This window comes from Eleginops maclovinus, chromosome 9, assembly GCF_036324505.1.
Source record: "Eleginops maclovinus isolate JMC-PN-2008 ecotype Puerto Natales chromosome 9, JC_Emac_rtc_rv5, whole genome shotgun sequence".
Taxonomy (NCBI): Eukaryota; Metazoa; Chordata; class Actinopteri; order Perciformes; family Eleginopidae; genus Eleginops; species Eleginops maclovinus.
The window spans coordinates 25,124,575-25,145,942 of record NC_086357.1 but is presented as its reverse complement, the minus strand read 5'-3'; the positions used below and the strand labels follow the sequence as shown (position 1 = coordinate 25,145,942).

Below are 21,368 nucleotides of genomic sequence, written 5' to 3'. Positions count from 1 at the left end.
AGTGAGTCATCCATCGTTCAAATAAGGCTGTGTCTTTTCTCTGGCGTGCTGGAATATGTTCCCTCAGGCACAGCTGAAGCATCATTGGCCTTTTTCAGTTCTTAATGAAGAATCAGCTCTTCAAAAAATCTCTTTTCACCATCATTTTATACATGGAGAATAATTGCTCCTCCATCTCCATCCCTCATCATTCAAAATGCTCCTTTCTTCTGTCTGTAAGACTGGCTCATAGTTGTGTTCTTTGCTCACTTTTCATGTCTGCATTCTACTCAGTGAAACATAATCTAAAATATGTATACAATTTATATTCAAATGAAATAACAAAAATATAGACATGAATGAATGTCATTGCATACTTATGTTCTCTATGGTATGAATTACTTAAAATGTCAAACTAAATGTTCCACATTGAATTAAGCTTGACACATAGGGGCTAAATGTAATTATATATAACAGCCTTGACGTCCTAAACGTTGACCATTCTCTTTCTTTTTAATCAATCTCACTCAATTACCCAGTTCTCTTTTAAAGAGTATATCTTATACATTCTTTCAGGTTCATATGATGTATTTTGTGTCTCTCCTGTGTCATGTCTCCATGCTTTAATGTTCACAAAGCTCTTTGTTTTTCTCATACTGCCTGTGCTGCAGCACCTCTTTTCACCCTCTGTCTGAAACCAGAGCCCAGTCTGCTCCGATTGGTGAGCTGGACTGGCTCTGTTGTGATTTGTTAACCACTTAGAGATGTCCCACCCCTTAGCCTATCACGTACGATGTGTTGGATCGTAGCCAATAAAAGCGTGAGTGTTACATAGTGATGTCACACAAGTTACGGAGGTAAACAAAGGAGTCAATGGAGGCGTTTCAGGCCGATTACAGAAATATACCAGGGTACTTCTACCCCTAATGTTGCTTTACAGTGTTTGTAAATTATATTTGAAGATATTTAAATGTTACACCCAGCGGGAGGTATTCCTCTAATATTGTATGTTTAAAGTCAGTGTGAGTAAGTACATCTTCTGTACTAAGATAAGTGTTTAGTAGCCGATCAGAGAGTCCCACTCCAGGCAACACGGTAGGCGAGGAGAGAGAAATCCTCTGAGAGCCTCTCTGCTTATCCCTCTCAGAAACTGGTTAGCATAAAGCTTGAATATGAATGAAGTCCTAAAAGCTGGCTTTGACTGTGACCCATCCATACTGTAGGTCTCCCACACACTCACACACACAGACCCTTCATCCGTTCCCAGGATGTGAAGGTCTTGTTTCCTGAGGGACCGGTAGATGAGGAGGGTTTAGGTGTTGATTACTGCAGTGCTGAACTGTCAAGTGCGTGTGTCTTGTGAGTGAGTGTGTGTGTGTAGGGAGCCAGCAGGTTAAAGAGAGTGGTATCACGCTATGGCGCCTCCTCTAGACTCCTTCTTAGCTGCTGGAGACATCAAGTGTAAAATTGCACTCTAATTCAAACGCACTCCATCAAAACCCATAAGGTCACATTTGCACCCACAAACTCTATGAAAAACTACAAACACACATTGGTGCAAGCTTTTAATTTCTTCTCTACAACAGACTCACATACTGCTAATTCAATTTCTTTTTGTTCAGTCAGCAGTCTTACAAGACAGTCAGAGCATCCTACAATTATAACCAGTAGCCTATATGAATAGAATTGAACTACCATCAAGCTATTGCAAAGGGTCAACTACTACTGGGTTCTACTGGGCTTATTAAATAGAGTTCAAGCTTCAAATATTCAGTATTCAAAGGTTTAACTATCATGTAGCTATACAGGGAAGTTGTTGGCAATTCAAATAAAATAAAGTCCAATACTCCTCCAATGATTCATGAACATACATTACACAAAATAGTGCAAAAACTGTGCAAGTAAAATGCAAAAATAAGTCAACTATGTTTATCTCAAATCGAAATTCTAATTGAATACTGTACGGTGAAATAAAAAGCTTCTTATTGTTATAATATATGCATATGATGAACGTGCTACTGACATACAGCCACGGGAAAAAACAATATCATTCCCTCTTGTTTTATTATTTATAGGTACGTCTTTGAGTTTTATTGTATTCTTTAAACTACTGACCATTTTTCTCTGTGTTGGAATTCAACAGACACTGGAATGGCTGCCATGTAGAGATAAAGATTTAAGAAACATTTGGAGTGGTCTCTTGATTTTTTCCCGGAGCTGTAAGATAACTACCAATTATTGGGAATCATTTCGGGATCATTTGTCTAACTTTGTTCTCTCGTTTTCTTCCAGCAACAACGGCGTCTAGACCTGTTGACTATCACCAACATGGGTAAGTCCCTGAGTCTTGTTACTTCCCTTTTGCTTCTCTACACCATCACCACTGCACCACTGATGTAAAACGGCCCTGTGACGCTCCCGTAGGAACCCCAGCGTCAGTGTACTTCAATGTTTTCCATGTGGCATCATATGGATCTGACAGGAACATACCAGTGCTGCTCCCAGTGCACATGCTTTTAACCCACTATCTGAATGCTAAAAGCTGTTTTCTGGAAGCAGCTTTCCTACACTCCCACACACATACACACACACGGCTTCACATGTAAGTATAACACATACTGTAACGCAGATAACATAATGCCTGCGCTGTGGAAAACCCTGAGGCTGCATCAGTGGTGATTTGATGGCTGCTGGTCCGTTAAACTAATCTAAGTGTTTTAAGGGATGCTGTGTTAGGATGTGATATAAGTATTGACCTAAAGCTTTTATAATGGGAAAATAAACCATCCAGTTGAAGTCAGACGGACAAAACATGCCCTGAACCCTCTTCTACATGTGCGTACATCCCTCCAAGTGTGTTGTAAGAGCAGGTTTGACGGAGCATAAGGGAAGACTTTGTAATCATTTTTGGATTATTAAGTGATTAGTCAACAGGTCAGATATTACTCTCACAGTGATTGTCACAATAAGTCTTCTTCTGGGCTAGATTAAATGTGTCACTGGTTTTAAAACTATGTTGATGAAGACATCCAGACAAGTTTGCTTTTACCTAATCAGGTTTATAATATTATTACGTTTTCATTATACTATCCCGTCTGTATTTAACTGAAAAACTGTAGCTGGATTTGTTTTCTCCTTAACTCAATATCTGGAGTTTCAGGTCTGCGCATTGTCCGGAGTTTTCCGTCTCATTCATTTAGCATGCAACAGGATATTGTCCATGTCAGACGGGTTCACACTTATAGGAAATAATACGGTTGGTAAAGGCATTCGGTGGTACATAAGGAGAGCAAAGTCAGGCAAGGCGCAGATAACCTTGAGTCTCCTGCCATTCCTTAATTTTTGTAAGATGATGTCTCCGTTTCTCTTCACCCTGTCTTTATTCCGATTTCCTGCCGGTGGTATGGAAACATCTTCAACTTGCCGTGACTGTCCCCTGAATTTAAACAGCTCTTTATATACATGGGTTCAATTGTACATTACACAGATATTGTACTAGATAGCTGAAAGTGTAAAGTGTGTTTTATGTTGGGTCTGAGTGAATTTGACATTGAAACACAGATCCCCGTGGAAAACATTGTAGGGATTCAGTGAATGTGTGAAAGGAGCTTATGTAAGAGCATGTATGTTTCTATACACGCCTCGATAGACTGTGTTTTTATGTGCTTAAAGTTGCTAAATGTGATGTAATGTACACTTAACCCTACCACCATTTTACTTGCTATGTGTTTACAAGATATTTTCTCGTTCAATATTATGAAACACTCACATATGCTCCCGAAACCATCCGCTCTACCATCTGAAATACTTTCATAAACACAACTGAAATGCTTTGCGGCTCATACCGACACGCACTGCAGAAACTCTCAGATAAATGCGCGTTTAAAAGTCTCTCATGTGTATCATTGAAACTATATCATAAACATGTCCTATCATTTATTCACAGCTGGTTGCCAACGATATAAATGAAAGCAACTGAATCTTTTATGCACGCTTCTAAAATGTTCAAAATGGGATCCCTCTGGCATGAAACGATCATGCGCCACTGAAAGGGCATTACATACTGAGAAACATAAGGACAGTATGGGATAAATTTGAACTATGTTGAACAAATTATGCAGCAGTTTTTGCATTGTGTGTTTGTGAAAGGAAGCAGTTGCACACTTCAGTAAAGAACATGAATATAGCACTTTATATTTATGAGCATATGTAGTATTGTTGTGTTTGTTCAAAGCGTCCTTTTAACTCTCAGTCTGCATCTGAAGGGTAAACTGTGTGTGCCATTTGTGCAAAGTATTTTGAATTGCATCCAATATGCACCTCAAACACACAACATGTAGCCGTCAGACTCGCATATGGTGCTCTAAGTTGGACTTGGTGTGGGAACACAAAGTAGTTGCACTTTCAAAAATCTATTTCAGTCTCTCACTGTAGAGAGGCAGCTGCGAGAACGGAGGGATCCGCTGAGATGGAAAGCGAGGAGAAATTGGAAAAAAACGGGGGAGGAGAAACAGATGGGGACGCAGAGGAGGATATGTAGACCCTTATGTCTAAAGTATCTGTATGATCTAATATGCTTAGATTAGAATAATGCGTATGTGAGGCTCGTGAGACCGGGTTAATTTAGCAGGTTTGTGTTGCAGCTGTTCCTCCGGCCCTGTGCAGGGCTACACTCAACCCCCGGCCTTCAGAGTTTGACAGAGGAAAATCTGATTGGACGGGAAGGATAAATACTTTATAACACATTTGATGGTCAAGTGCACTTTTACAAGCTAGTTGAAGATGTATTTACAGGAAATGTTGACTAAAAGGGGAAGGGATGAAGATGAGGAGGAATGTTGTTGAAGGGATCTATAGAGTAAGGGAGGGATGTATGCAGGGTGTGAGGGATGAGGGTCAAAGGATTGTCGAAGTTGAGGGATGAATGGAGTGATGGATGATGGTCAAAGGGATGGAAGTATATAGGGCGTGAGGGATGAAGTGAGGGAGGGGCAAAGGGTCAAAGGCATATAGGGAGAGATGAAGGGATAAATAGATGAAGGGATCTAGGGAGTAAGGGGTGAAAGGTCGAAGAGATGAGGGGAGGGTGGTATGAAGGGATATAGGGATAATAATGGGATGGACGGAGAGGAGACATGGAGGAGGGTTCAAGGGATGAATGTATGTAGGGAGTAAGGGATGAAGGGATGTAGGAAGAGAGGTAGGAAGGGGTATAGGGATGATAATGGGGTGAATAGATGAAAGGATTTAAGGAGGAAGGGATGAAGGGAGTCATGGATGAGGGTTCAAGGGATGGATGAATGTATGTAGGGAGTAAGGGATGGAGGGATGTAGTGTTGGAGTAACGATGGGTTGAAGGGATGGAGGGAGGAGGAGGGAGGGATTAAGTGTTTAAGGGATCTAGATATGAAGGGATGTAGTAAGGGAGGGATGAACGGACAAAGGGAGGGAGAGTTTTAGGGATCTAGGTACGAATGGATTTAGGGAGGGATGGACGAAGGGTCAAAGTGATGTACGGATAAATGAAGGGAGTGATGGATGAGGGTTCAATGGATGAATGTACTGTATTTAGGGAGTAAGGGATGAAGGGATGCAGGTAGGGATGAACGGTTGAAGGGATATATGTAGGAAGGGATGTAAGGGGGGAGGAAAAATTGTAGATGGGATGTAGGGATCGATAAAGGGATGACTGTGTGAAGAAATGAAGGGAGTGTTGGATGAGGGTCGAGGAGGATGAAGACATGTAGGGTGTTAGGGATGAAGGGAGGGATAAATTAAGGGGTATAGGGAGGAAGGGATAAAGGAAACTGAGAGTTGTGGGGACCGAGGGATGTAGGAATGTGGGTAAAGATGAGGTAGAAAGGGGAATGAATGAATGAACAGGAAAAGGAGGGTTCACTCAACTATCACCCATCTTCAAAACCATTATTGGAAACTATTGCCTCATTTTCTTGCTAGCTTACAAGTTTTAGCTAAGTTACAGTATTCAGAATGTGAGAAACAAGAACAGGGAAGTATTAGCCTATCCTACAGATAGATATGCTTGTATAAGCATTCGTATATGGCTTGTGTTCCTGATGTATTGATGAAGAATGTAATTTGGGGGTTTGATGACAGAAATCTAACTATTTAAATGTATCACGTTCATAGGTATTGAGCCACAGAGCAGGCTTTCTTCAAGGACACTTCTCTGATCATCATCCGTCATGTTTGTGGCCTTTGAATCGTGTTTGTGTTTACGTTTTTATTGCCTCATTACAGCAGAAGGTATTTTTACTAATGCTCTAAGGTTGGTAAACTCCAGATGGGTTGTCAAATGTGATTAACTCAGGAAGGACTTTTGTCTAGCCTTTCTCATAAAACCTCTTCGTACCTGTTTGGGTAAATGCACTCCGACTGCAGACCGAGGGAAACATTAGTACATACTATCCACCAAAATGAAGTACTGAATTAATTCAAGGCAACACATTCATGGAATCATGCTCTATTTCACATCTATTACAAATTATTGAAATGGTAGTCAATGAGTTTCAGGGCTTTTTAGATACAGTGGGGAACAAATTCATTCTCCTCCATCACTCTGAGCTTGTGCTTCTTTTATTGTGTTACACAAAGTAAAGAGACTCAGAAAGTCCTTCTCTTCCATTTAAGCTCCTGCCGCCTTAGAGGTGTCTGCAGGGATTCATTAAACCGTCTAAGTTGATAGCAATAACAATCAGATTTAAATTAAATATTATGCAACAAGAAAAGTAAAAGGATCGTAATGCCTTGCAAAGCTGCTGCTCTCACCAAGGTTATTTCACTTTTTGCGCTTTCTGTTCTTCTTTGTAGCTTAGCCGGTATGCAGCAACACACTTTACCTCCCTGTGATCTCTTAAATGTGATAAATGGCAAAACAACTTGAAAGATAGATAGAATCTGAGGATGAAACCCTCTTTATTCGTCACATACATGCACACAGCAGAGCACACACAGTGAAATTGGTCCTCTGCATTTAACCCATCCTAGTACTAGGAGCAGTGGGCAGCTATCGTGTAGCGCCCGGGGAGCAATGGGGAGGGGGGATTGGAGGTGTCCGGTGCCTTGCTCAAGGACACCGCAGCAGGGCCAAGGAGGTGAACTGGGACCTCTCCAAGTAGCAGTCCACTTTCCATATTTCAAGTCTGTCCGGGGACTTGAACCGGCGACCCTACGGTTCCCAGTCCAAGCCCCTACTGACTGAGCCACTGCTGGAGATGTTGAGTCTATTACTTTACTTTACTTGCGAAAAAGTTTTACTCAAGTGATAATAAAACACACTGTGAGAAAAAGAAAACACTGTAAGAGCCACATAAATGTTGATGTTGTGGTTTTTAACAAAAGGGCGAAATAAAGAAGTTGATCTAAGATAATGTTAGTAGCCTTCTTTCTCTTTTAGTGCTTGCTGTTGAAATACTAATTTGGCTAATATAGGATGAACTAGTACCACTACCATGCTCTAAATAAGACTAAGATAATTCAATTGTACTAGCTAAAGTCACATATCTTCTTACATAACTGTCCTGTATTTCTTTTGGCTTGACATGTTTGTAATAATACCTATAAAACTGTCTTTATCTAAAAAACGCTTAAAATGACACAGACTTTTTTTTAAATCACGAAAGATCATCCTAACAAAAATGTGTGTTTTTCTTTTTATTAGATAATGAACACCAAGAAGCTTCTCATCTAAATTTCACAGCATTTATTATTAAAATGATATGATAAGTCTACAAAAGAAACACAGCTGCGGTCCTTCCCCATGTCAACTGATCCACAGTCCACGTTGAAGCAGTTAGCTTTCTACCAGCAGCGTGGAGGAAAGGCCTCGGTCTTCAGTTTACATCACACATTTCTACTCTCTGGTCCTTCCGGGCTCGTCTTCTCTCATTGGTTGGCGGCGGGGGCCGGATCTTGTTGGCCCCTAGTTGTCACATGGGCATATCCCCCGTCTCTTCTATTGGCTGACGTAGACGGAGGCGGGTCTAGGGCACGTTTTGCTTAGCCCTCTTGTGATGTTACCGTCGCCATCTGTTGATGTATGACGCTTCCCCTTATGATATTCCATTATACAACAAGCTTTATTGGTCATTAAACACGATATACTATTATTAGCTGCGTGCTAACTGAAGCTAAAAACAATAACATCCGGTACGACCGCAAGTAAAAGTCCGGTCCGTCGGAAAACGGTGAATTGTATCATTTAATGTTCCGTTTCTATATATTTATTCTCTCAATCCTATTGAATTCATCTAAATACTTTAACAAAATGTTACTTCTTGCATCTTTGGACGAGCATACGTTATATTCCAGTTGAAATTCCCTCCTCAAGTCCTATACACTGAAACAGCTTTCAATTATTTTCCACTGAAAGGTTTCTTCCTCTGACCGGTGCAGCTCAGTGTGCTGTGTAAATGATTGCAGGTCATTATTCAGGCTGTTGTTACGTATGGCCTTGAAGGGAAGTCTATTATATTCTTAACTCGGCAGACATATTTTATCCTGCCCTGCTGCTTATTACTATTCACAGTAGGTGAGCGGACACACACACACACTGAACACGGTGAAGGTTATTATGATGGCTGTATGAAGAGCAGGTGAGGCGTTCAGATGAGTGACTCTGATAGGGAAACACAGGCAGGACACCCTCTCCTCCTCCCTGCAGATTAAAGGAGTTTCCGCTCCTGCGCTCCCTTTCTCCTCGCCATCCTCTCCCTTCTTCCTCTGCTCGTTTGACTTAGCATCTCTTATCTCCTCTCATTTATTAAGAATCTTAAATTATCGTGATGCCTTTGTTTCTGCCCTCTCTGGCTTTGTATTATTCCCTCTTTTTCTCTATCCTTCATCGCTTCTTTTTGTCTCGTCTTCAGCAGGAGGAATCGCAGGGTGTGGACGAACTAATAGGCTCATAACGTGCTGTGTGTGAGAGCGAAAAAAGACTTGATAAAGACTCTCCTCCTGCTCCTCCCTTGGCCTTTGCCTCTAATGGCGTTCATTAGCTACTCCGAAAGAAAGACTCACATGTGTTCACGCACAGGTAATTGAGTGTATTCTGCATAAAACCCTGATATATACATGTGGCGAAGAACAAAAAACACACGCAGGTTATCTCTTTACTCTCACTTTCTCATTTCACACACACATGCTCAGTGACTACCACACACAGCCCCACTCAAACCTCACTCGGCCCTCTTTAATTGGACACTTGAGCAGCGCACGGCTGCATCTGGCTCCTGTTGAACACAGCCTGACATTTCAGACTGCTGACCTTTCCAGCCCCACCACAACTAAATAATGATTAGTCCTGGCAACTGTTCCGCAGCAGCAGCATCAGCAGCAGCAGCAGCAGCAGCAGCCAGGTACATACACACACACACACACACACACACACACACACACACACACACACACACACACACACACACACACACACACCTGCATGAAAGGCTTTGTCTTTTCAAAGTGAGAAAATAGGGTGCAGACATTGATCCGAGAGGCCATTGTCATTCTTTTGGCTTATCGATTAGATTGTCCTTTTCCATATCTGCAGATGTGTTGTTCTAAATTAACTCTGCTTGCCTCTGTTTAGTTTCTCCTTTCCCCCTTTATGCGCTCTCAGTATTACAGTGGGAAAAAAAGGTCAATCATATTCATGAGATCTGGGCAGATTTGAAGAGGAAGGTTGTGTGTGTGTGTGTGTGTGTGTGTGTGTGTGTGTGTGTGTGTGTGTGTGTGTGTGTGTGTGTGTGTGTGTGTGTGTGTGTGTGTGTGTGTGTGTGTGTGTGTGTGTGTGTGTGTGTGTGTGTGTGTGTGTGTGTGTGTCTAAAGCAGTGAAGCAGTGTGGAGATAATAGGCAGTTCTCAGATCTCTCCTCTCACTTTCTTCTTTTTCCCTCTATCACTTCTCACTTTGCATCTCTCGTTCCTGCTGTTACTGTGGAGAAATGCTCTTTATTAGAGCCTCTATCTCTTCCCACAGATATGCTGTGTGTTCCCTGCTTTCCTCTCTTCACACAAAACCCCTTGTTGAGGTCAGAGGTCGCATTTCGCACAGCCAGCTGCTCACGCTGTGTCTGAATCCATCATACATACATCTGCATATCTACATAGTTACAATATGGAGATTTAATGAGTGGCATGGGTATAATATGAACAATGGTATTAAGTGTAAAGCTGATGGTCACATCCATAATTTTCTCAGCCTTATTGTTTCCATGGAAACTCCCTGATCTGGGCATATGTTTAAAAAGAAATCAGACATCAAAGGAGAAAAAGCAGCAACTGATTTTATAATATGAGTTCATATTACGATAATAATAATAATAATAATAATAATAATAATAATAATAATAATAATAATAATAATTAATAAATACATAAAATAATAACTTCCTTTAAATGTAATAAAAATATGAATAATGATAATACATCAACACAATAATGAAATTAATAATAACATAACAAATACCTAATAAAATATGAATAATAATACATAAATCCTATAATAATAATAACATCTAAACTTATGTATTAAAATGATAAATGATAAAAATAATATGAATAATAATACAGAAAAAATAAGCTTTCACGTACAAACATGGAACCTGTTTTTTTTAATTTTTCAAAGCTTCCCAAATAACCATTATTTTTGCACCACTGTTCCATAGCCTGCGACAGAAAATAAAAAAGGTTATACGTTTATTTTTAGGGTTCGTACTGTTAGTCGCTTTATCCAAAGTGCATTTATTTTGCACACCCGAGGAGCTGATACACCTAATTCTCAGTGATTAAATAAATATAATTAATTGGAAGGAATCTGCAGTGGGCTGGAGAAATCCCTCACTGCGCAGGTAAATGTGTTTACCAGCTACAAATCTAAATGAACTACAATGATTTACAGGTTAAGTTATTACCTCATCCTCTTAAAATAGGCCCGTGATTAAATAGCAAAATGAACATTTCAGATCTATTTCATACTCTCACCAGAACAGTAGTCTTGATAATTGGGTTTCCTACCAGGATGGCGCTCGCGGTTGCTCAGATTGCCAGGAGGAGCAACAGTTAATAAAACAAACACAGCATTAGGAAAAATAGGCAGCCGTGGAAAATTGGTTTGGCTGTTATTGCAGAAAAATCCGCCATCAGCAACACATTTTTTGTCTGCCTACCAAACTTATTATGGTCAAATACAAAATAGACAACCACTAACCTCATAAGGGAAATAATATAAATGTAATCAACTCCAGGAAATACATGTTTTAGTCCCTGTTTTTAGGGGAAACGTAGTTTAAAGCCTCCGATGAGCCTTGATTTCTTTCCTAGGAAGTACTGTCATTAAAGAGGACGTATACTGTATATCTGTATTTTGTGTCTCTACTGGGACATGTCTCCATGCTTTAATGTTCAAAAAGCTCTTTATGTTTGTCGTACTGCCTGTGCTGCAGCTCCTCTTTTCACCCTCTGTCTGAAACCAGAGCCCAGTCTGCTCTGATTGGTTAGCTGGCCGGCTCTGTTGTGATTGCTCAACCGCTTAGAGATGTCCCACCCCTCAGTCTATCAAGTACAATGTGTTGGAGTGTTAGCCAACAGAAGCATAAGTGTTAAATAGTGATGTCTTTACGGAAGTAAACAGGACTACAATCGAGGCGTTTGTAGTCCCCTAGCTCAAGAGGGAGATGGTGAACTTTGGGATTTAAGCCTTTGCAGACCATTTACATGCGCTAAAACATATACAACACACTACCGGAAAGGGAAACCCCCAAAAAGCAGAATAGGGCCTCTTTAAACAGTGCCTTTCTTGCTTACCACGTGTCAGAAAATGGCGTTTACTTTGAGTAAATTGTCTGCAGTGTGAACGTGGGGTCAACTTGTATCTAACTTGCACAATGCAGCAGCCAGGCTTCTCCCAGCCATTTAATAGCCTTCATTTCTTTAGATGAAAGTCTCCGGGCAGCCATCCAAACAAGTATACATCATGTGTTTATGTCTTTGCTGCGGTGGTGGTGCTGTTGTTTTGAATATGATGAATATTTGTTGGTCCTCTTGCAAATTGCACTTATGGACTTCTATCATACGGGCGCAGTGATAGTTTCCCTCCTGCCTCTCAATCCTGTGAAATGCTGGCCTCATGAAACACAGGGTGAATATTTAAACTATTTGAGGTTGAACCATTACTGCTTGACTTTGAAGGAAACACGTTTAAGTGTCAAAAAGGCTCATCTTTATTTATTTATTCTTGCAGATAAATGGAAGTTAAGCCCTTCATGTGTGCTAGTTTATTTGTTGTATAGACTTTCATCAGCTGATATCTACCTGCTGGACAAATCCCCTCTTAGACTTACTCTGAAATCTACACGCTTTCATCCAAATTACTCTAAACTCCACATCAAAGAGTTGAGTTACAAAGATCTAGCCAGCAAAGTAGTTTCAATTTGGTGTTGACCAATTTTGAGCAACAAAATGCTAAGTATGATCTTGTCACTCAATTGTTTCAGATATAACAAGTGGCAGCAGTATGTTGGTAGAGGTGGATAATTCAGAACAAATTACTGTGCATCCAGAAACCATTTAGCCTTTTTGAAGCTCTTGCACCGTCCTTAGTGCTCAACACTACAGCTTGTATAAAATACTCTTGGACATTCTTCCCACCAGAACACCTTGTGCTTTTTAGGACAGTTGAAGGTGAAAAGCCCTGAAACAACGTGTGTTCAGCCTCCTGTTTGCTTCCCCGGCCTGTGGTACATACCTGAGCTGATAGAAATCTCTGGGTGGCTCGATCTCTGCAAGGTTGACTGACTTTCGGGCTTGAGTGCTGCAGAGATTTGTTTTTAGTGGCGACTTTGCACCTTGAGGGAGTGAGGGAGGGAAGAGCAAAGGCAAAACAAAAACATGATTTATAAAAAAAAATCTATCAGGCTTTTGTGTAAACGAGCAGCTGTGAAAACAACACTTCCTATTATTGCCCTAATTATATCCTTTCTCTGAGAATTTGCATATTTTATCTCCCTCCTCTTCATTATTAGGGACTATGCTCCTATTTTGATGTGGTTAAAAAAACCACATAAAACAAAAAAGGAGATGAAGGATGGGAGGGAGGGAGGGAGGGGGGGGCGCGTTGGCCGCTTTATATTGAGTATTTTCCAGTTGATTTTGTAGAAGGCTTCTCAGCAGCGTAGCTAAATAAGCAGCAGGCATACTAATGAATGAAGAAGGAGTGTGATAATTTACCAGATAAAGAGAAAAAGGACTGTGAGGAATAGAAACCAGAAGGACGGGGAGCACATTATTGGAAATACTTTGGAAATATTAGTCCGTAAACACTTGTATAAAACCTGTCTCTCGCCTATATGCCTGAAGGTTGTTTTTTTTTTATTGTCAAGCTTATACAACTAATGCTTAGAGTAAATATTTTCTGTGTCGCAAATGCTGCAATTTCACGCCCTGTACACACAGCTAACCGTGTGTTTCATGTTTCCGCATGCAGAAAAAGCAGAGAACTCAGAGGACAGTAAATGACAACAGAGGAGCGTAGACTCTGTCTGTCCTCTTTTCTAAAAGGGCGATGTGACGGCGGCGGTAAACAGGCTGTGAGCAGGCTGTGGGCTCTGAGATTATTTCTTTGTCACCAGCAGAGCCACCAGTGTTGCTGAGCACTGCTGTGGAGCAAATCCTCCAAGAGAGGACTGATTGGATTTTTGTTCCAGGGAGCCTTTTGTGTTAGCAGCATAGGGACTAGATAATAGAGGTTGATGCCACTCTGTCTCTGTGTTATGGCTGCTGGATTGAGTTTTCGGACTGTGTGTGGTGTGGGTGTGTGTGTGTGTGTGTGTGTGTGTGTGCTAGGTCTCTCTAAACAGCCACTATATAACTGTTATTCACATCCTCATTGCTTCACAGCCCATAGGATGCTAAATATTGCAGCTTCAGGCCGATACCTGTTCCTAATCGTAAGGCTTCACCGCTGAGATGAATTGTTAATACGATAACCTGACACTCTGTGAAATTGTTCATATGATAATATTCTGCGCAGGTACGTTGCCAGGAGTTACTGGCAGCCATGGTCAAGGTCGTTATCTCCTCTCAGTCCCTGCCTCAGATCTACGTGTGGAGCATGAATGCCCAATGGGTGTGTACGTAGGGGTCTGTATGTATAAATAAAAATGTTATACATTATTGATTTCCATAGGGGGATTTTAATTTTAATTGCCCTGCTTCAACTGGCAAATCAGCTGGCGGGTTCAGCTATGGAGCAGCAGCCTCCTCGTTCTCCAGGAAACTGTTTAAAGACACTTAAACCAAAAATCTGAAATTCATGAAATCTATTTACAACGCCACCCTGTTGCTGTGTGTGTGTCAGTGTGTGTGTGTGTGTCTTTGTACTCACCTCTAATGGAGGCCAAGGAATGACAGAGATGTTCACAGGCCAATCATAATCAAAAATACATTAGAAATCAATGTTTAGTCTACGGTTTTTAGATTCAGGGTCCAAAGTCGTGGATGCTGATAAAAGATTTGACGGTGTCTGGAAAGGGAAGTCAATGTGGAAGTGCCCTGAACCTGTTTTCTTTCCTTAAGCTAGCACGAAACAAAAGTCATATTGTATAAAAGTCTATGAGAAAATGACCCTAATTCTCATTTGAATTCATACCTCTGTAAACATATTCCTGATAATGTGATGTTGCTGTGTGTGTGACTTTGTACTGACCTATATTGGAGACCAAATGTCTTTCATAAAGCTTGCAGGAATTAAAGCAAAACGAAGTCATCTCTTTAATTGTAAAGAAGTATATGAGGAAATGACCTTCAATCTCTTTTGAATTCATACCTGAGTAAACATTTTCCTGACAGTGTTATGGTCTCCATTGCTAGTTTTAAGTCTGGTTCAATGATGATGATCATTTTTCCAATATTAAGTTCATTTAGGGTAAAATGTACTATAATTCATGGTATGCTGAAGGGGTGGCTGCCTTGTGATTAACAGCTGTTTGGGTACTTTGGGAATTTTAACTCTTTCAGTGTGTTTTCAGGCATTTCATTTCAACATTTCGGTTGCCTTTTCATGTCTTGTTCAGCTTAACTTTACCTTTTTTAATAACTCATACAAAAACCAAGATTACGACGGCCAAAGTATGTCAAATGTTAAAACTGTAATCCACAAACCAATGGGTGAGTATGTCTACTTCCTACAGTCTATTGCATTGATCAATATTATCATCAGACACTGCAGATCGTAAATGCACCTAAAAATCCTCTGCACCTGTCTCTTAGTGTCACCAGAGGTGTGTGTCTCAGGTCAGCACCTGACTGCCAGATCCCTCCTGACTGTTTTCTCCTGTACAGATCTGAATGTGTCTCAGACTGTGACGGAGAGACAGACAGTGTTTCCTGTTGTCATCCTGAGTGCGGACAGGAGATGAAATGCCACAGATTTAAATAGGTTTGTCTCAGCATTATTTAAGCTTAAACAGACAAAAATGTGTTTGAGTTTTGTTCACCGGAGTTTAGATTTTGCTCGCTAAGATGAAAAACAGATTTGGTTATGAATAAAAACATGAAATGCAATAAGGATACAAGGGGTGGAGAAATCTCTGTGGCATAAACAGATTTTATTACACTGTGGAGACTCACAGCTCTTTCAACAGAAATTAAAACAAGAGTAATAAAGGAGCAGCGCGTTACGGCAAAAAAAAGGAAAAACTGCTGGGTTTTGATGTGCTTTTACAGACGCAGCAGCTGTACCAACACTTTGTATTAAGCTCTGAATCAATCTTAACCTCACCCAAGTGTACAGTAAGCTGCAGGAATGAATCTGGAGGGTTTCTGAGATCTGTGACCTTGGCTGTCCTTGACGAGTGTGTGTGTTGGGGAATAGAGAGGGGGCCTGTGTCTGGATCGTCGGTGGTTAAGTAAAGGCTGCTAGTTGTCAGAGCACTTTGCCCCTCAACATGCCCCCCCCCCCCCCCCCCCCCCCCCCCCCCCAACGGGTCCCCCATCCCCTGGAGAGGAGCGTCTGGGTTTTATCTGCTATTATCCGTCAGATGCTGTGCACCTGTGAGCCTCCGCATGACGGGCGGCTGTGGTCCTATCCCAGCGGCTCCCTCCTGTCAGCATCGCAAAGTTCTCTGGCTGCTTCCCTTTCTGTCCGACAGCCACCCTGGAGGAAAGGGTAAAAGAAGCAAATGGAAGGGAAAGAAAAAGGAGGGGAGAAATACCATTAAGATGAGCTGTATTTCCACAGACCAAAGCCTGCCCACCAGCCATGTCCAGCTGCTCACCTGGCTGCCAGATAAGTGGAGATTAGAGGAGGGGAGACGATGGAAAGGGTATTAGAGGCATAACAAAATCTTTCTGAAACCCGGGGACAGCCTTGATACTTTTAGGGATTTCTTGTGTGGTGTGTGACATTTGAGGCTAGCCAGCGGTGGAAAGTAGTAGTAACAAAGTAGATTTTCATTTATGATACTTCATACTATTAACTCCACTACATTTTGGAAATTGTACTTCTTTTATCCAATACATTTATCAGAAAAACGTTCATTACTATAGTCATTTAAATTCAGATTATTTGCTAATAAAGAAGGTTAATAAATCCAGCGGCAGTATACAAAGTGCAATTAGCTTCACTTTTACCAGCTGTACTGAACACATTATTGCATCAATAATCATAATCCAGGAATTGAATTTATTTGATTCTGAAATTAGTTGTAAATCTTTTTGCTTTTGATACTTAAAGGGGCCCTTTTATGCTCTTTTTCAGATTGATATTTGTATTTTGTGTCTCTACTGGGACATGTCTCGATGCTTTAATGTTCAAAAAGCTCTTTATGTTTCTCATACTGCCTGTGCTGCAGCTCTTCTTTTCACCCTCTGTCTGAAACCAGAGCCCAGTCTGCTCTGATTGGTTAGCTGGCAGGCTCTGTTGGGATTGATCAACCATTAAGAGTTGTCCTGCCCCTTAGCCTATCACGTAAAATGTGTTGGAGTGCAAACCAATAGAAGCATGCATGTTACATAGTGATGTCACTATGTTCTGGAAGTAAACAAAAGAGTCCAATGGAGGCTCGTCTCCCAGCTGTGTGGGAGAGAAACTCCTTCTGGAAGGAACTTTGGGATGTTAGCCTTTGCAGACCATTTACATGCACACAAACAGGAAAGAGAAAACCCCAAAAAGCATAATAGGTCCTCTTTAAGTATACAATATATCGATGCCAATACTTTTGTACTTCCACTTAAGCAGGAGTTTAAACGTGTACTTGTAACAGAGTATTTTTACAATATACTATAGCTAGATCTAAGTACTTCTTCCATCACTGATGTTAACACAGAAAGGACACATTGCTGTTTCACAGATGGGGAAGTATTGGGTATTTCATATATATTTTTGCTTGTTACTTCCCTGTAAGTGTTGTTCCTCTTGCTGTTACCACTGTATAAATTACACTTCTGCGAGTTCCCTATCTAGTTAGTGGAGAATAACAGTCTGATGACAGTGGCGAGATCAATACAAGGCCGCAGTTGGAGGTAGAGCGGCCCTAATGAACGGAATTGACTGGAGCTGAAATATGATCAGTATTTCTCTGGTGGTCATTATGTTTCTTATGAAGAAGATCAATGTCTCCTGGGTGGATCACTGACTAAACACAGCATGATGGCAGGGCCTGCGCTGCTACCACTCTAAATACTTAATGAAGGATTTATTCAAAATATCGTTTGCCTTTGTGTGTGTGTGTGTGTGTGTGTGTGTGTGTGTGTGTGTGTGTGTGTGTGTGTGTGTGTGTGTGTGTGTGTGTGTGTGTGTGTGTGTGTGTGTGTGTGTGTGTGTGTGTGTGTGTGTGAGAGTGAGTGTGGTCCACGTCCGTCTTTCTGTCTCTCTCTTTTAGTCAAAGGTCTGTCTTTGCAGCATTAGTAACTGATGTGCCTGTTTGAGACTGTGCTGTTCATTTCATGGGCTATCACTTTTCAAATTGGTGAATGCCTTCTTCATGGTTGATTAGAAATTCATGCGAAGCTAATTAAGATGCATAATAAGAGAAAGACTGGTGACATGCCTCCAACCGAAATAGGCAAACGCTTTTTTACCCAGGATTGTAAACAGTTGTGATTGATCGCAGAGGCGCGTTGACCATAAAAGACTCCTCTGAATGCGTCACACCCATATCTCCATTTTGCTCTGCCTGATCTTAGAGCATCTTTGCAGAAAGTTGCCTTAATGAACCCTCCATCCCGGCTGTCTAATGCCTGGCAGCGTGCATTTATTTGTGTGTGTGTGTGTGTGTGTGTGTGTGTGTGTGTGTGTGTGTGTGTGTGTGTGTGTGTGTGTGTGTGTGTGTGTGTGTGTGTGTGTGTGTGTGTGTGTGTGTGTGTGTGTGTGTGTGTGTGTGTGTGTGTGTGTGTGTGTGTGTGTGTGTGTGTGTGTGTGTGTGTGTGTTGTTTGTATGCCGCTGCTCACGCTGGATCTCGCTCCTGCCAACCATCATCACACGCACACCTGTACCAGCATCTGTCCGTGGTGCAGACTGGCACAGGTGCTGCCTTTAGATTGACTTTCTACGTGCCGTTAAGTTAATGCACATCTTCCGAGCACCGCAGACATTTGTCACCGGAATTGCATAGTCTCATCTTGCTCTCTTTTATTTGTGTGTCGCACATTTTCACACATACCCTGATGGGAAACTTGAAAAGTGCTTGTTTATGTCATCCGTCCGTCCATCTGTCTGAACTCTTTATGATTCCAATCGCAACACTGCAACGATGACGTGTGTACCTGGCAGTCTAATTCCATCATCAGCATCATTACTGCTATTATCCCGTGTCTCCCTTTAATACAGGCTAATGGATGACCAATAAAGATAGATGAGCCTGGCAGTGTGGAGCTAATAGGCAGGACATGATGTCTGGCTTCTGTCCTGACTCTAGTCTTTACCCAATCAATTGCCCCACAGAAAAAACAGCTGAAATATAATCTAGAGTTATTCCTTTAGCGTGAATGAGTCACTGTACCTTTAGCCTGTCAATAGTCTGGAACAATTTAATGTGGATATTCTGTGCTAAAGTAATCATTTATGAAAAAAAATAGCTGATTGGATTTATTAACTTCAAAGCAGCTGTGCTTTTAATTCCCTTAATGGTGAAAAGTCAACACCCAACAACAGACCCACAGCGTCTAACTGATATTTAAAGAGTTATAATTGAAAACCGTTATGGATTTGGAAAGGTCATTTTTTTACCTAACTGAACATTGCACCAGGACCTCTGATTACAAATGATTGTGTGTGTGTTAGAGAGAGAGTGCATTCCTACTCTAACAAGTCCAGAGGTCAGAGAGGAGTGAATCAAACACACTTTTTAAACTTCCAAACAGTCTTGAGACTAATTTAGCTAAAGGAAAAACATGTGGCTGGACACGGGATGTGTATAAATGACAGAACATCTCTAGTTTTGAGATGTGACGCACTTCAATAGCCCCATTGGTTGTTGGTCCAAAATATATAAGAGGCTGAGGTAGCATCAATCCTAGGGTTTTTTTCTTATGTTGTTAGCAAATAAACCCATGATGCATGCACACACACGTGGCTGCAGTTATTGAAATGTTGCGCTTATTCTGATAATCCAATAGAAATGCCGTATTGAATGTCGCTTGCAGAGTAGATGCTGCAGTCACCAATCACAGAAAGACCTTCTTTATATTACACAAACTAAGTGCACAAAAAAGCAACAACAAATTGTATTTATACAGCCCAATATCACAAGTTACACATTTTTGTAACTTACAGCAAATGCAAAAAGCTATTCTTAGGCCCTTGCAGGAGAAGAGTGATAAGATAATAAGATAAGATTCAACTTTATTGTCATTGCACAGAGTACAAGTACTAGGACAACGAAATGCGGTCTCTGCATTTGACCCATCCTAGTGTTAGGAGCAGTGGGCTGCCATTATGTACGGCGCCCGGGGAGCAGTGTAGGTAACCAGTGTCTTGCTCAGGGACACCACGGTGGCACTAGGTCTTTCGGGGACTTGAACTGGTGACCTTCCAGTTCCCAGGCCAAGCCCCTATGGACTTTGCCACCACCGCCCCGATCCAACCCCCGAAATAAAATAAAACAATTCATGGGTTTAAAAGTATTGAAGAAACCTCAGGGAGAGTACATAGGGAGGGATCCCTCTCCCAGGACGGACAGATGTGCGCTAGATGTCGCTCACACAGAATAACGGTGTGTTCTCTGAAGCTCCGCGCCCCGCTGGTTGAAGCGGAACAAGAGAGCTCGGAGCAACGTAGCATGAAATAATTACAGCCAGGAAAAAAAGTACATGGGTTAAACTGTGAGACTTTTGGTGCATGACAGTAGTTTTATCAAAAGCTGACATGATATACTGCACAGTTTTAAAGATTAGATCAGACATAAAACAATTTGAAGGTGCTCAACTGTTCAAATCCCATTCAGGAAGTTGTGTTAGCATTAGCATTTCAGTCAGTTTTGTAAATGTTGTTATCAAGGAAAGGCAGGTTTAGTACATTTCAACCACAAGGCGATTCAAACAGTGCCGCCGCTCCCATAACGCGCATTACGCGCTGTGCGTAGGGCACCAAGTGTCGAGGGGGCACCACCAAAAATAGCCTAATGAAAAATCGTCATAATAATTATAAGGCCGAAATTATTTCAGTAGACTATAGAAATATGAGGCACTTTTTAGGCCTACTACTCAAAGGTACCGATGGTGCCCCCCTCTCCCCTCCCCCCTCCCCTCCCCACTCACTCATCACAACTCATAATGTTTTTTTATTGGGGGGGGGGGGGGGGGGGAGGGCATCATGAAGGAATTATGCTTAGGGCACCAAAATGGCTAGCAGCGGCACTGGATTCAAAGTGCTTTATAAAAAAACATTAAGACCAAAGAAACACACTATAACATTACATTTACATACTTTTTAAAACAAGAGAGAAAAAGCAAGGACAATCCAAGACAAAGGAAGCTAAAGATAGAATAAGAAAGGTATAAAACACAAGACTAAAAGTTACAGTGAAGTGGTTTTATTAAATGAAGTGGAAAAAAGAAAATAGCACAAACTGAATTAATCATCAGAATCAGAAAACTATTAGGTTTAGTAAAACTTACACATATTTGGAATAAAACTATTATTTATTTGTTTATATAAACACAAGAAATTGAAATTAAAATGTACAATAAGAGTCACTGGGACTTGCCATCTTAGGCAATATGGGTTATAATTAAATGAAAGCAAAGGATTGTGGTGAGTTGACTAGAGTTGTACTACTTAATTGGAAGTGTTTTTCTGAATAAATGCAGGTATACTGTTGTAACCTTATGGAAAGTTCATTGTCACACAAAGAAATGTCTAAAAATGAATATAA

At 41.1% G+C, this 21,368-nt stretch overlaps 1 protein-coding gene across 1 annotated transcript in view; it reads left to right on the top strand.

Moving 5' to 3' along the window:
- Positions 1–21,368, top strand: part of agbl4 (AGBL carboxypeptidase 4) — a 310,302-nt gene that overhangs the window by 206,745 nt on the left and 82,189 nt on the right. Inside the window, exon 6 of the mRNA XM_063891997.1 lies at positions 2,272–2,311. Within this exon, the coding sequence (XP_063748067.1) occupies positions 2,272–2,311 (40 nt within the window). The remainder of the gene's footprint in view (positions 1–2,271; positions 2,312–21,368) is intronic.